Below are 15858 nucleotides of genomic sequence, written 5' to 3' on the forward strand. Positions count from 1 at the left end.
AGTATCGCCTCTATCGGCCGCGGCCTCGCGTCTGCTGCGCGTGGCGGCGCACTGCGACGTCGTCGTAGTCGGCCTGCAGGAGGTGCCTGTGGCGCGGCGCCCGTGGACGGCGCACCTCGCGCACGGCCTGGGGCCGTCGTGGCGCTGCGTGGCGGCGGAGGCGTACGCGGGCCTGCGCCTGCGCGTGTACGCGCGCGAGGCGCCCAACGTCCCGCGCACGGCCAGCGTCCACTTCTCGCCGCTGCAGCACGCGCGCCGCGCCCACGACGCCGTCCGCGCTACAGGCTCCGGTAGGAGGGTCGGCGTCGGCGTCGCGGACCGCTGGCCGAACAAGGGCGCCGTCGCTGTCGAGGTCTCCTTCGGACACGGCTGCAGGGCTATGTTCGTCGTCGCTCATTTGGCCGCTAATGAGCACCGCGTGCAGGGGAGGGAAGATGATTGGAGGGCCATTCTTAGGAGGCTGGATAAAGATGAGAGGAGCTTGTCGAGGGGGGCCGAGCCGGTTATTCCAGTCCCGTTGTTTCATCGCTATGAGCATGTCTTCGTCCTGGGAGACCTCAACTATCGCATTGAACCCCCGGGTACGGATCATGCGGAGAGGGTCAAGTGGGTCCGTCAGAAGATTGCAAACAGGGATTGGCACGCCCTGGTTGATGCCGATCAGCTCATGAGGGAGAAGATGGGCGATAAGGTCTTTGCCAACTTTCAGGAGGCCGATATCCACTTTCCCCCGACCTTTAAGATCGACCCCAAGACCGCTCAGTACAGCACCATCCGCGTCCCGAGTTACTGCGACCGCATCCTGTGGCACTCGCTTCCCGGTCGCATCGACCTCGTCAAGAGCCTGCGCTACACCTCGCTAACGGACTTCAAGCAAAGCGACCACATCCCCTTGTACGGCGAGTACGAGCTTCGCGTCCCGTTCGTCGTCGCCCCGGACCGCCCCCTCAATGCCTTAAAGGGCAAGCGTCTCGTCCTCGAGTTCATGCTCGTCCGCTTTGTGAAGGGCCCGGGCAAGTTTGCCGACCGCATCTCCTTCACAGACGGGCCCCCCTCCATGCGCCGCATCTACGAGCCGGGAACCCTACGCATCCCGCCGATACCTCCCACCACAGATGGCCTTGACCATGCCAGGTTTCTTCGCACCTTCATGGGCCGTGACGAGGATGACGACACACCCCTCCTTCCTTTGGACGAAGTCCCCGACGACGACGACGACGACGACGAGGAGGACGACGACGACGATGACGACGACGACGACGACGACACCACCGTCTCCTCAGACGCCGAGGACAACTGCTTCTACCCCAGGGTGGACGAGAACGTCCGCGACAGCTACAACTCGTACGGCGACCCGCCCCCCGGCGTCGAGGCGGAAGACCTGCGCAATTTTGGGAGCCCGCTTGTCAGCAGCGACGAGCCCCGTCCGGAAGCCCCGCTGCTGCGCGACGCCTTCCGGCATATTTCTCTTGACACGAGCGAGTCTGCGTTCGGAGACGGCAGCTCGATGCCAAACTCGCCCTTCCCGCACGCGCATCCACGCAACTTTCTCGACGGCTTTCACACCGCCCCGAGGAGTGCCCCGAGGAGCGCCCCGACCACTCCGTCTACGAGCCGCGACTCCCAACGACCTATCGCGCACGCCAACAGCGGGCCGCGGAAGCGCGACTCGCTCTCCAAGCATGTCGAGAACAATACACAGAACAAAAAGGTCAAGAAGCGCCGAAGACTCAACGGCATGCGCATGGAAGTTCACGGCCAGGGGTTGTTTTTGAAGCAAGGACGGGTGTATCGCGTCAGCATTCCCAAACGCGTCAATGGCGCCCGGGAACGCATCGGCGAATCGCTCCCGGTCATCCCTCTCCTGCCAATAGAGAATTTGGCAGAGCTCCAGTATCGGCACGTCTTGGTCGAGTTTGCGAAAAAGAAGACGCGCGTTGGCACATCGGGTGCTCTGGCATTACGTGAACTTTTGGACTACATTGGACGGCCGTTCGCCTTTGAGCTCAGCCTCACCAAGTACGGGCACCCCGTCGGTATTCTTGAAGCATGCGTACAGCTCACGGTGAGCGATTCCGACTTGTGGGTGGACGCCAAGGGGAGGGTTGTGAGAAATTGTGACGGAACGGCGCGCAGGTTTTACCGAGGCGTGCTTCCCGTGCGGAAGAAAACCAGGGCCAGATCCAAGGCCGGCGGCAAGAGATCATAGCAGTGCACGCGCGGGCCTCCCACACCTTTTTGCTTGGCCTTTTGTGCGCACTGGGAGAGTGCCCGTGCATTGCATCGAGGGTTGTATCTGTGGGATACCTGCACACGAAAACAGGTAACGTAGCGTAGCGTAGTGGTCAATCTCACGGCTTCAGGTCGCGGTTGTAAAAGATATCGAAAACGTCATTCGCGGAGCCTCGGAAACTGGATACTCTCCTTACTGGCAGACGTCGGCAAAGAGATGAGACGCCCTTGCCTCTCTTTCTCTCTATGCTAGCTGTGCGTGTCGCGCCCGTGCAATTTCCAGTTGCCAATGGTCGATGGGGTTTTGGCCCACGGGACATGTCTGGCTTCTTGTGAATGAAACGGGAACAGATCTGTTTCCATGAGATTTCACAGCTGAGCCACAACCCCTTGGCGGCTAACGCGCCTGCCCCATACTGTAGTTCCTCAATGGGTCACGATCTCTTCTGGCAGTTGCGTGCGCTCACAATCTCGCCTGACACAATCCGGCGGCGCCCATGCGAAGGATGGATAAAACAAGTGCAGTGACTGCAAGTCCACTCGTGGACCGAACATGTGCATCGCAGATATCTACTGGACGGCACGCAACCCTGCACCGCGCCAAGCTTTACGCAGTCACCACATCCGCAGAGTCCCATGATAAAAGACACAAGCGGCACGGATCTCGAGGCTTTGACTTGGTGTATGTAAATAATGAAATGCGACTTTTTATTCATGCACCCGTTTTCGAGGTGAGAAGAGCCCCCGCAGAAAGATGCGCTTGTCCTCTTCCTTCTTCGAGCCCCCTGAGCTCGGGCTCCAAAATCTGCCCCAAGCCCTCCTGCGTTTCGCGGCCTCGACACCGGCTTCCTCCCCCGCCGCTATCGTTGTTCTTCTCTCCCTCTGCTTCATGTCCGCTGCCGCTCTAGTCCTCGTCTGAACTCTCATAGTAGACCTCCTTCGCACCTTTGACCCGCTCTCATCAGTGCCTTCACTTTCCATCACCTCACAATCCCGTCCTGCATGCAATTTCATTCTTGTCTTCCCTTCCATCGTCCCGATTGGAGATCCGGCTACGGCATGCCTCCTCTCGTTTTGCTGCTCCATATGCCCTCCAAACCATGCGGCATTCGGAAGTATTCTCGTACGCATCCCATGTCCAAGGTCTATGTCCGCATCGTCTTTGCCCAGACCGAGGTCATTGCAAAGCGCGTTGCATCGATGCCTCTTGAAAAAATGTTCCACACCAGTCATCCCGAGGTCAGATATTCCATATCCTTCCCGGTCGCGGACCGAGTGAATGCAAGGGTCAGTGAGAGCATACCCAGCCCCCGTACGTACACCCTGGATGTCTGACACCATAAGTGCTCCCTTGCTCTCAACCCACGACCAATGCGAGAAAGCAGCGGGAAAGTTGGCTGATACTTCGTTGTTCGCCATACCGTCGTTGTTTAGAAACTTGGTGAAGCGACCTGGAAGGTAGTCTTCAACCGTGCCCACAGCGTTTTTGTACAACACCGCATCCAAGGATAACTTTTTAAATAGTTGATGCAAGATTGGAAACCTGCGCCTGTCAATGTTCTGAAGTGAGCATCCGCGAGTTATTGTCACCTTTTCCGTGCTCAGGACATGCACGCTCTTGTTAATGCCAAGAGCGCACCATTTTTCGATATACTGGCGGGTAACGTCGTGTTTACGCACCGTCTTCTGCGCCTCTGTGGCATTTATTCTCGTGCGCTCGGTCTCCATTGTTTCGACTACTTCAGGAATTGCCATCTCCATCTTCACGATCGCATGGACGCAAAAGACGGGGTCCCCACTTGCGACTCGTTCATAAATCGACCCCTTGAAGGCTAATCTTTGAGCTCCTGCCGAAAACGGAAAGACATCGAAGATAACAAAGTACTGAGGGGTTATGTCTGCTGCGCAGTGAAGTTCACGTAGAGGTTCTCGCAGCACATCCACAATTAGGTTATACCCATCCCGAATTATTTCTCCTTGAGCACAAGATGTCGGGGGAAGCGCAAAGACGATGGATGCAGAGTCCATTACGAACAAGGTTTGAAACCGAATCAGAATCTGAGACGCACGAAAGAGGCACAGAGATTGAGCGCCCACGCGCTAAACAAGGATAGCAAGAAATTGCCACCATTCAAATCTATCTGCAAGTCGAGGTGTACTCTCGCTATTGCCGTCAGTCAGACCGGAGCATACATACGGCTGAGATGCAATTCTCAGCCTCAATACCCCCCATATCAAGGCCGTCGGACATTGCTCTCAGCTCAGACCCAACAGAATGCTTACTTTATCTCCTCTGGTCCTGTGACGAGAGTTCTCGCCGCCATCGCAAAAAAAAATGATGACGGAACGCCATGGCGCGGGGATGTTCGAGCCGCGCCGAAAGAAACACTAAGGCCCACCTAACCGCTAATCTTCATGGAATGCCCTGCCGCGACGCGTCGCGAGCTATGATTACAATGTCCTTCCCGCCTATCTTTCTAACCGGGCCCATGCCAAATCACTCGCAACCAACATGTCCACGCCTGCATCCACCGATAACTGGCCTTGCTCTCAGATTCGATTATCTAAGTGTAGGTCTTCCGAAATGTATGGCACTGCCGGCACAACGATATATTCCTTCGGAGACAGTGAAAAATTAGGTTCTGTAAGAGCGTTGAACTCAACGCATAATTCACCCCTGCAAAGAAACGCGCCCATAGTTCTCTTGCTGCGACACGGGTTGCGAACAGATATGAATTTGTTACTCGAGTAACAGACTTCCATCTTGTTAAATCTACTTGTGTCCCCGCCGGCCCTTAGTCCAAGCATACAACGGCCTTGTCTGCACTACCTAAATATGCGTAAACTGCGTGTACTTCCTTGAGTGTGGCCCCTTCTACGCCAGAATTTCGCACAAGAACAGGGATTCATTCCTCTCGAATGTGCTCATTGGTTTGCAGTTGCAAAGCGATAGTATCATTTCTGAATCGAGTACAAACCCCCTTCAGCGTGCTGCATATAGCTTGTTCTGCATATCAGACGGTTACTTTGGCTTGAAGTTTGGAAAGTTCGTACAAGCGCCCTCCTTCAACCACCTTGATGTGAAAGTTGCTTCGTGTTCTCTACAGTAGACTTTGGAGCTATGTCTGACGCGAAGAAATTCGGCGACCAAGATATTGTGCCACTCAAACCTGTTGACGTCAAGGACCGTTTCGGTCTGGCGGCCGCAGTGTATGCCATCAATGCGCTTTACATTCGCTCCGGCAAAGAGCCTGTAGGTATGCTGGAGGTTCGGACGAGGATCTCGGTCCTGATCAAACATGCTGATATGGAGAAGCTCGCGATTCTCTTACAGGAGTGGTATCTTGAAAACATCGATATACCCTCCGCGAAAGAGCTTCTGAACAAGCTACCTGCCATGATTGAGGTAGAGGATAAACGTAGATATCTACACAACCCATTTGTCAATGATATTGAATGGAGCGCTCTTGCAACAATCTACGACTGCTGCATTGCAGTGAAGTTCCTGGCAAAGACAAGACCACAACTTTCGACCTCGGAACAAAATCCGGGATGGAAAATAGCTGTACCTACGCCGAAGTTCTTCGGTTCTACGCCCAGTTCAGCTTCAGATGCGGGTAATTCATGTGTTTTTATGGTCTGTCATTCTTCTCCGAAGTTTTCAACTTACGTTCCACTAATTCCTTGTGATCAAAAGGTCTTCGCCCCTGGTAGGTCATTAATACCGGAAGACAATCCGAACGATGTTTCTGATACCAGGCCTTCTCTGTTTTCGAGCATTGATGCGAGTAAGTTGCCACTTATCCTTGAACTGAGTCTGAATATACCTCTAACTTACAATACAACTTCCAATCGATAACTAACGCTCTGACGTTTCTGTGAAAACTCTACTTGTGCTCGCACAGGTAGTCATTCTGTACAACCAAACGTGCAATTCGAAGGTTACATTGCAGATGACTCTACAAGTACAAAGCCACCCAAACGAGTTGTGTTCTCAACGGTTGTGGAAGAGATACAACCAGGCGAGAGCTCATCAAACCCCCTCTCATATTCGAAGCAGAATAATTCTGATCACAAACCGAGAAAGGCCGATGTTAAGACCGCGAAAAGGGGAACAATTAAATTCTCTGGGAAGAAAAAAAGTTGTGCGAAAAACGTCTCAAGTTCTGAAGCGGGTGAAGATCCTCTCTTGCCGTCCTGGAAAGGTATTTTTCTAGATCCAAATGAATTGCTTGCAAGTAGAGCATTGCAAGACCACATTGCTGCGCGAGCATGCAAGGAAGAAAGGGAAACTGAGAGGGATGAAGTTCCGGGACACTTGGCACAAACTATTTTTGGACCTGCAGAGGACGTCGTCAATGAAGCTAAGACAGAGGTCCGAAAAGCGCCACTTGAAACTTCCTCGAAACTCCCAACGCTATCCACTGAACAAGACGTTACGGTTGCAGATATCGAAAAGACTGATGAAACGGTGCTACCTCCGACGATCTCTGCATTAGAGGTACCTGAAAACGAAGACAAAGCCACGAGTCTTCCTGAATCAAAAACAATGGTATCTGAGCAGGCCATTGAGAAGAAAATCGACAAGTTCTTGGAAAACACACTCACTCCATCCTCGGTTGCCAACAATTCACAGGATGACTCTTGTTTACGGAAAGGGAACAAGGACAGCGTCTGGGATATATCTGTCAAGGGCCCTCACCGAGAAGAACTGACGGGGCAGCTTGATGCCTCCATGACGGCCGAAGGAGAGGACCAGACCCTCACCGTTCCAGAAGAAAGCGACAAGGAACTGAATCATCCAAACGAAGAGAACACTGAACAAAGCTCGCAAAAGAAATCTGCATCCTTGATTGAGACGAATGGAGATGAACAGCTGGAGTTTTATTCGTCAAAGATAAGCGAAATGGAGTCAGATTTTCGAATTGCCAACCCTGAGGGCTTGACCACGGGTATTAGCGCAGAAAGAAAAACGCTAGCATTTTCGGACAGGATTGGAAATGAGACTACTGATGTCAAGGTTTCGGAAACACGCGACAGACTTTTTGGTTCTCCAGACCCCGACCAGGTTGGGGAACCATTTCAAAGCGCACATTCCAAAATATCGGAAATCGCTGCAAACGTCAAAGAAATCTCCTCCATGTCGGAGACGATCGAACCGGAATCGGGTGCATCAACACCTAGACGAGAGAAAAATGCCGCAAGTGATCAAAATGAGGCACTGCTGATGAATGCTGATGGAATGGAAGAACAGCGCACGTCGCTCGACGGAAGCGAACTGCAAATGCTCGTATCACGTAAAGAATCAATCAATGCGATCCAGGAACAATCTCCAGGGCTCGCTCGAGTTGCGGATCAGATCTCAAAACACATTCGGACTGAAGAGCCGTGTTTGAAGGAGCCCATTTCGATATCGGAAAGCAACAACTCGTTGTTGGCAAAAAGCAAAACCGCCAATTTCGTCAGCGGTCTGTACAACTCCGGTGGTAACGAAGCTATCCCTGCTTCTTCATTCGAAGATGGGTATTGCGACCAAAAGGCAGACTTTGCGTCCACCCCTAGTTCACCTAAATCAGTTGCTAGAGATGTGACTGTGCAGGATTCTGAACTTGATTCGGCTGGTTCTGTTGAAGAGACGGTGAAAGATGCTCCACGTTCTTGCTGCTGTGCTGGCCCTGCCAGTTTACAAGAATCATCAAAAGACTGTACATCAAATCAAGCAGCGAAAGATCATGAGGTGGCTGAAATGGTCAACGGAGAGGCAAGCCAGGATAGAAGCGAAGAATCCGTTGATTGTACACCTGCAGATGCGCCTCCCACTTCAGGTGACGACACGCCGGATATGGCTGAAGTGGAAAATGTAGACGATGTCAAACGCCTGCATACTGCCGAGCGGGATATGGTTGCCGATCCAATCTATGCGGAAACGACAAATTTAAGAGCCTCACATTTCATACCACGGACAAGAAGTGGACGGCTTGATTTGGATTTTGGAGAACTGGCTGATGCTACTATCCTGTTCCAGCGTGTATACAATGGTGAGAAGCGCACACCTACTGGTATGCATGGAAAAGCGATAGAGAGAATAGAGTAAGTTGATGGAGCCTCGCCGGCAATACATTGCAGTGCACGTCAGCACAGATTGTTCGCAACTGCTTCAATACACTTGTTTTTCACGGCTGCCTCTCCACACAGACAGCAACGGTTAGAACATTCTAACAACCACCTGTCAATACACCTGCTTTCACAAAGGACGGAATGCTCGGTCAGATCACATGTGTAAGGGAAACGAAAACTCCTAGTGCATTAGATAGTGGCGCATGTTGAATACGTCAGCAAGAGAAGTTCAGAAGTACACGTACCTTGTATGATACACGTGACGGCATGGAAGTTTTCGTACACTTGCTCTTTGCTGCAACTGTTCAAGACATATGCAACAGCTTTCCCTTTCTGCTTTTGATATAACATATCTAGGACAGCTGCTGTTGAGAAGGGCTTTTGCAGCAGCTGGGTCGTGTGAAAGAAACCTCCGCGGTTCAAAAAACTCATTTGAAAAGACATCGACGATAAAAGTAATAAGGAGAGTGCAAGCGAGGGCGACGGCTGTATACGCTCACGTTAGAAACAGACCAAAAGATAGAACCCCGTATTGCCTCTCGAACAGATGCATGAACGTACCAAAAACTAAAGCCAGTGCATAAAAAGGACAGAGAAGATTGCTCTTCGCAACCTCATCTGTGACAATTGGAATTGCTCTCTGGGACTGGGCATCATGCGGCATATCGAGAAGAGAGGGCGACATATCGAACGTCCAGCTGCTGCACAAGACGAAGCATCACGGGGAAAGAGAGATAATAAAAGTGAAGATGCATTATAAAGGACTTCGCTTGAATATCCTCTGCAGTTGAACATTCACTGTAGTTGAAAGACAGGGCTAGTAACGACCTCCTTTTCGGCAGTGGGCGTGAAGTGCTCAGTGGATTGCTTGGGTGCAATCCAGGTGCTGCAAAATGATGCTCAGTCGTTTACTGGTCGCATTCTAATTGGATGTTTCCAAAATTTGCACCATACCCTTTACATGAGATGGCGCAATGAAATCAAATGACGTTTCAAGACCTCTGAGGCATCTCTCTCTCATAATTGACTGCTCAGGGCTCCATTCCAGTCCAGTAGAACCCTCGTTATATCAACAACAACTCGATCTCCGGGACAAAGCAATTGTGATTAGCACACTTTTGCACATATTGTATTCTCTCTAGAGGATAAGTAGAAGCGGAATTGGTAGAGTATGGCGACTGGTCTGCGAGTCGCTGCCGCAGGCTCTTGAACTGTGTGACATCATACAGTGAACAGACAAACAGAAGGAGAGTCGGGTTTTGACCTTGTGGACACGTCGGACTCTGGTTACAAAAGGTATAAAACAAGTCGTATTTCATTGAGACATTTTTTGATCACCTCCTATTGTACGCCTCCACGTGCAGAGAAGAGCCCAGGTCATCCCAATTAGATATACCAGCGACACGCGAATGACCATGTTCCCATCTATGCAGTCTCCAAAGGAAAATTGTGATATCATGGCACCAACTCCTAGGTTGTTCACTCATGGCCCATGAGTCTCCTAGACTGTTCATTTATGGCCCATGAGTGAACAATCTAGGAGATGGTGCCATGAGTCATGGCGTGGTGCGGAATGTCCGTAAATCATGAAAGATGACATGTCCCCTGCCCAAAACTGGAAAGCTCTACGAAAGGCACTGGGCACTTCAGTGTGTCTGGAGGAAACATGATACACAATGTCGAATTATTTCATTTGATGCTGTGTGTTCAGGACCAAGAACGCGATTCCCGATCTTATTCAATTAGTCCAACATAATAAATGCGTATGAAATATGCTGGCTCGGAATGAGGTCATATGTGGAATCAGTCAGTCATGCCAGTATCCGTCAATGATTAGGAATTGTTTTAGTGCCAGGGTATGGCAAGCTAGATTCGGCAACCCCTGTCTGTATGCTATTTGCGATACAGGCTCTCCTTATTGGCGAAAAGACTGCTATGCAATTGAGACTGCCCAGGACTGCCCTACCGCTCACTCTATGAAAGATGTGCTCTGATGGTGTACTTCACTGCTTATAATGCAGGGGAGACGAAAAATCTAGCCCACGGCAAGAAGGCACCTCAATTACATTCGGTGGCATCGACCCATTGAAGCGAAAGTGATCAGCAGCAATTACAGATTCAAAGCACAAAAAGAGGTGCGAAATCAGCGTGCGGGTGGAAAGGATGGCGGCGGGGCGGTCGAACAGGGCGGAAGAGATGAGGTTCCAGTTGTATTTGCACTGGATGATCACTTTCTTGTGATCTGCAACTGCGCGTTACGGTGTGCGGGGGGCGGATACGTAGAAGTACAACGAGAACCTTCGCCGCGTCATTTTTCTGCCTTATGCTTTTGCTTCTCGTGAGTCGATAACAGGCCAAAATGGAGGTAAAAGGTTAGTATGCTTTTCTGAAGGACACTAAAAAACAAAAAACAACTCGAGTCCAGAAATACCACCGCTGGGGTTCGAACCCAGGCTACCCGTCAGGGTAAGCAGGTCTTAAGCCTGCCGCCTTATTGTGGAACCAAAAACCACTCGGCCACAGTGGCCTCAACTCAAGTGCTCGGAAAGGGGAATTGATTCAGTATTTATATGTGACATGATTTCCTTCTCACTGAATTACAGTGCAGTCCGCTCTCATTCGTCTATCACAAAAGTTTACAGTGTAGCAAATGCTGCATATTCGTCCCCAGACTGAAGATTAGGGAAGCTTCTCAATTACCCTTCGAAGGGTAGTGGAACGCAGTGCTGTACACATTTTGAGTTGGCCATTTCGTTTACAAAGAGCTTCATAGAGCTTCATCGTTGAACCGAGTTGCCAACGGGGGCTATATTGGTTTAGGTGGGACTATGTACAGGTTAAGGTTCAAGTTAGAGGGGCTAATTTAAAACGCACTACGGCATAGAGGGCATGCGCTGCTGTTGCTCTTCGTGAACCACTTGCAGAGGCATTCCGAGTGGAACAGGTTCTTGCAAGTGCGGCATTGCATGCGGGGTAAGGCAGCGGTGGTAAGATGGAGGACAGAGTAGCAGATGGGACATTCTTCAGCCCCCTGGAATGTCTTGTCCAGGTTGCGGCGCCAAAGCTCGACGGCTTCTGCGAGCGTCCCGTCTTTAGCTCGTAGGAGCGTTGTCATTCCAAGAAGCGTTTTCCGCCAGCGGGCTTCTGACATCCCGATTCGACTGCGCGCTTCTACTTCAACAATGTTGAGCGGGAAAACGTCAGGTAGACGCATTCCAATTTCCAGTGTGACATCGGAAAATGTGTACGTGGCCCACACCTCTCGTCCCGCGACAGACCCCCGGGCGCTCAACTCACCGTCCCCATCGCCTTCGACTTCTGGGGCAGCGGCTGGGGTTGGAGCTGAACTCGATGATGGCCCCGCTTTTGGTAACGATGTACGGCCGCCACCAAAGGCGCCCCATTCCTTGACTTTGCGAATCTCCGCAGCAATGAGCAGGGGAGATATCTTTTTGCGCACAAAAGATTCTACGCGAAGCGCTGTTCCGCGGTCCAAGCTGTCTGTAACGTGCTGCCGTGAAAGCGCAGGCAGCCGCTGTAGTGCTCGAGCAAATGCAATGCCGGCGGCCTTGCCGACCTCCTCGTCCATTGCTGAATCAGCATCAAACTGATACTGTTTCACATCTACAGGCTCTGTTTCATCATCTTGAGAATCCTGCGGGGGTCGGACAAGTTGCATGCCTTGCGCTGCTCGCTCTTCCACTTGGAGTGCCTCTGCGGCAGCCATCCCCGCCGCGACGCGCTCTGTCATACTTCCGTCCACCACTACTTCGACGCACTTGTTGAAAAACTGTGCGTAGAGCTCTGGTCTTGATCGCAGGAATGTGATCCCAACGCGGCGGAAGGAGACATCCTCTTGCACATCGCCATCCAGCTCAACGGATCCTGTCTGTTCATCAGTCTTTATCAGATCGAGAAAGAGCCGCCACGCGAGAAAATATCCCAGCTCTCGCACGGCAAAGTCGGCGCTCTCTTTGGGATCTGATGTGCCTTCTATATGTGGCCATTCCAAGGCTAGCCGTAGCGGGGCTGGCGTCTGGTTTGTCACAAATTTGATTTCTTTGGCTTCATCGGAAAAACCGTCCTTTGGAAACGCGTCTGCTACTTTCTCAGGCAAGTCAACTGCTGCGGCAAAGGAGAGGAGCGTCAACACGGCTTTGCGTACAAAAGAATTGTGGCTTGCTAGCTGAGGAGCAAGGTCGTAAACTGTTTCAATGTCAATAGGAATTTCTCCATCAAGACCGAGAAACACGCCTCGTTCGACGGCTTTCAAGACAAGATTGCTGCTGCTAACTGAGCCTCTTTTCAATAACGACATTCCTGCCATTTTGTTTCTTGGACCCGAGGCTTCAGGGCCCGATAAGAGCAACGCAGCAGCCCATCCCGCATAGTGACAAATTTCGTCGATTACATCTGGATGCACGACTTGTCCCAATGCTGTTAGTTCTACCAAGGCGGCCCCCAGCGTCGAAGCACTTGCCAATCTCTCTTTTGACGTTGAGGCACCCATTCTTGTATAGTAGCGAAGAATGTCTCTGGTGCGCAATGCCCAAAACCGTAAATCATCTTGTCGCAGCTCGTCCAGACTAGCTCGGCGTAATAGGCTCGCAAAAAAGCATGCTCCGTGCTTTTCCAACAGTTCGATAGAAGTTTTCGATGCTGCCAGCGGCCGCTCCAAACAACGCCGAACGGCAACCAAGACAACCATCGCACTCTGCAAAAGCCAATCTGGTAGCTTCGATGATGACCGAGAGGTATCAGCAACGGAAAAGTCGTCGTTGTCATCTTCGTTCTTTGTCACAAACGCAGCCGATAAAATGTCAAGAGCAATTTGACCATCTAAAGCAAGCGGATCCCGTCTGACCATCTTAACAGTAGTTTCGACGAGCTCTTTGAAGGAATCTAAGAAAGCCCCATCACTTGCTGCAATACATACTCGTACAACCAATGGCACGCGAGAGAACTTGTTGCGAGTATCCCCCCCTTTTGGGAGAGGAAAGGATAGAAGCAACTCTTCTGCAATTCCATTCGCAATCGAGGTCCACTCGTCCGTGTCGGTGACACTCTCATGGCAGGTGTTGAATAATAATCTGCAGAGCGCTTCATTCGATCCGTGAAGAATCCTCGCGGCAGCTAATCGAGCGATCTGGCTCTTGGCCTGGGGGTCTCGAGTTTGCAAAAACGTTTGCATCTTAGCTTCAATCTCATCGTGCCCTCCCGCGACTGAAACTTCTTCAAAAGTGTCAAGAAAGAGGTCATGTCGCAGGTCCTGTCGCACATCAGTAGCACTTCCATTCCCAAAAATGATCGACATTGATGCATTCTGCAAAAGCTCATGGGTCAGCTGGGGATTCGAACGCGACAGAATCTCCTCGCATATTGCCACCGACTCGCTACCCACGTGTTGGCTAGTATCAGAAACGAGCTGGACAATTATCTTTGCGCGCAGAACATTGTCTTCAGAGCCTTCCTTTCCAGAAATACCAGATTGCTCTGTCACCAAAGCAATCATTCGACAAACGTGCTCTTTGCATGTTGCTGGAGCTAGCAGCAGCAACATGCACAAAACCTGGGCATAGACGGCGTCAGAGGCTACAGCCCGTAAAAACGCGTAATCTAATAGGTCCTTAAACGATTGTTCGCTGTCCATGTATTTCGCAGGTGACCGGAGTAAGACTACCAGCAATTCGTCACAATCAAATCTGTCCTTCGCCTCCTGTACTTGCTGCATAGAAACTTCCGCGACACGGCGAAGCACAGAGAGAGGCATGCATGCCCCTCCTTGGGGATCAGACGCTGTTGTCACAAATGAAAGCGCATGAACACTGTCACCCTTGTGCATCCGATTGGCAGCATCAACGACAATGCCCTCTAGCCGCGGTCCTTTGATTGCAGTCCATTGCGACAAGCCCACCCGCTCGCGTCGCCGTCTATGTGCTCGCAGAAATTCTCCAAGCAGACACAAGGTATTCTCTTCGTTGTCAAACGGTTCCACGCTTTCGATTATCTGATCCAGCACTTGTGCCTTTTCGTCAGCATTGGCTACCCAGTACATCCAACTGTATGCCTCCCCAATACAAGTTCTCACATACCCATTCTCATTCATATCCTGGCTTTTCCCAGTTCCTTCCAGATGCCTTAGCACGGCCTTGACATAAGCCATCAGCTCGGAAGAAAATTCTCGAGAAGAGAATTGCATTGCGGCAGAGGTGGAGCTGGTTGCACCACTTCCAAAAGCCTTGCTAGACAGCGCCAGCGAAAGCACTCTTGTGTGCGTCGCCAGCATCTCTCCTGGACGCGTTTTGATAATTTCCAACAAAACTGCTGCCCCAAACGCAGACGGGAGCGCGGCGTTTTCTTCACCACAATTGAGCAGCTGCAAATATCTGTCGAGAGGCTCTTCCGGGTTCTTCTCGTCAAGGCAGCTCACAAACGACTTGGCGACTGTTTCAAACGTTGCATCCAAGACATCCTTTTCCAACCCACGCAAAGAACGGGCAACCTGCACCGATAAAGCCTGAATAGCATGGTTAGTATTTCCCCTTGCTCGCCGGCGCGGGGTGCCACTTGCCGACTGTGACTGCCTGCTTGCAATGGGAGGGAGGCGGCCGCAAGCAAACGCCTCGAATGTGGGGGAGATGTGATTGGAAAAGACATCGGCGGCATACCGGACCCGCAACTGGACCGATGCCTCTTCTTCAAACCAGCGGTCGCACCCCGTCCCTCTCGCAAACGTGGCGCACTCCATATATGTCGGCAACGCGGCCAGCACGTAGGGCACATTCGAGGTTTGGCGCTTCTCCAGTGGTGGGGTCAGCGCATGCTTCATCCTGTCCAACACCGTCTCTGCCAGGGCAGCCGATGCGCGAGCCGGCGGCAGGGCGTCCAGTAACGGAAGCAAGGCCGGCAAGCCAGTGGGAAACTTGGTTGTGACCGCCTCCCCCACGGCGTCGGCGAGGGGGTCCAATGCGGGGGCAAAGGCGTCACTCCAGCCGTTGGTGAGCAGGACAAGGGCCAGGTCCCAGGCGGTGGGCTCCCCCCTGCGGATGCCCAGCAAGGCCACGGCGGCGAAGCGGTCTGCGCGGCGGCGATCCTCGGGCACGTCGTGACGCATATGCGGCAGCACGGCGAGGGCGAGCTGGCAGGCCTCCGGCAGGGCGGCGGCGGGATGCGGGTCGGAGGGGCGAGTACGCTTTTGCTTCGGGCCGCGCGCCAGGAGCATGAGCGGATCTGGGGTGGCATCGATGACGGGTGCGACGGCGGGCGGCGAGCGGGCCGCCGACACTAGCCAGACGAGGACGGCGGTGAGGCGGCGCGCGTCGGCAAGGAAGAAGTGCGGGTCGTCGGTGAGCGGGATGCGGTCGACAAGGTCCGCGCAGTAGGCGCGCAGGTCGTCGGCGTAGCGGGCGACGACCTTGTCGCGCTGCACCGGGGTGGCGAGCGTGTCCTCGAGCGTGCGGACGGCGACTTTGGCGACGGAAGGGGCGTCCTCCCCTGCGACGGCTGGCC

The 15858-nt window shown here is 52.4% G+C and overlaps 7 protein-coding genes; 4 read left to right on the forward strand and 3 right to left on the reverse strand.

The window, feature by feature from the left end:
* Positions 1-379: 379 nt before the first annotated feature.
* On the forward strand, positions 380-2392 carry CHC_T00007836001 (hypothetical protein). XM_005711557.1 is given in 2 exon segments: positions 380-2209; positions 2210-2392. The coding sequence occupies 1 exon segment, from the start codon at positions 380-382 to the stop codon at positions 2207-2209; it is 1830 nt and encodes a 609-aa protein (XP_005711614.1). The 3' UTR covers positions 2210-2392.
* Positions 2393-2940: 548 nt separating this feature from the next.
* On the reverse strand, positions 2941-4260 carry CHC_T00007837001 (hypothetical protein). Its single transcript, XM_005711558.1, has one exon. It carries the CDS (start codon positions 4258-4260, stop codon positions 2941-2943), a length of 1320 nt encoding a protein of 439 aa, XP_005711615.1.
* Positions 4261-4744: 484 nt separating this feature from the next.
* On the forward strand, positions 4745-5023 carry CHC_T00007838001 (hypothetical protein). XM_005711559.1 is given in 2 exon segments: positions 4745-4984; positions 4985-5023. 1 exon segment carries the CDS (start codon positions 4745-4747, stop codon positions 4982-4984), a length of 240 nt encoding a protein of 79 aa, XP_005711616.1. The 3' UTR covers positions 4985-5023.
* Positions 5024-6185: 1162 nt separating this feature from the next.
* Positions 6186-6449, forward strand: CHC_T00007839001 (hypothetical protein). The gene has a single exon (XM_005711560.1). It carries the CDS (start codon positions 6186-6188, stop codon positions 6447-6449), a length of 264 nt encoding a protein of 87 aa, XP_005711617.1.
* A 689-nt stretch (positions 6450-7138) lies between these two features.
* Positions 7139-8326, forward strand: CHC_T00007840001 (hypothetical protein). The gene has a single exon (XM_005711561.1). The coding sequence runs from the start codon at positions 7139-7141 to the stop codon at positions 8324-8326; it is 1188 nt and encodes a 395-aa protein (XP_005711618.1).
* A 38-nt stretch (positions 8327-8364) lies between these two features.
* Positions 8365-9177, reverse strand: CHC_T00007841001 (hypothetical protein). XM_005711562.1 is given in 4 exon segments: positions 8365-8470; positions 8595-8835; positions 8911-9034; positions 9035-9177. 3 exon segments carry the CDS (start codon positions 9032-9034, stop codon positions 8365-8367), a joined length of 471 nt encoding a protein of 156 aa, XP_005711619.1. The 5' UTR covers positions 9035-9177.
* Positions 9178-11084: 1907 nt separating this feature from the next.
* Positions 11085-15571, reverse strand: CHC_T00007842001 (hypothetical protein). XM_005711563.1 is given in 2 exon segments: positions 11085-11212; positions 11213-15571. The coding sequence occupies 1 exon segment, from the start codon at positions 15569-15571 to the stop codon at positions 11213-11215; it is 4359 nt and encodes a 1452-aa protein (XP_005711620.1). The 3' UTR covers positions 11085-11212.
* Positions 15572-15858: the final 287 nt, after the last annotated feature.

The sequence above is a fragment of the Chondrus crispus genome, genomic scaffold (genome assembly GCF_000350225.1).
Source record: "Chondrus crispus Stackhouse genomic scaffold, scaffold_88, whole genome shotgun sequence".
NCBI classification, from domain to species: Eukaryota; Rhodophyta; class Florideophyceae; order Gigartinales; family Gigartinaceae; genus Chondrus; species Chondrus crispus.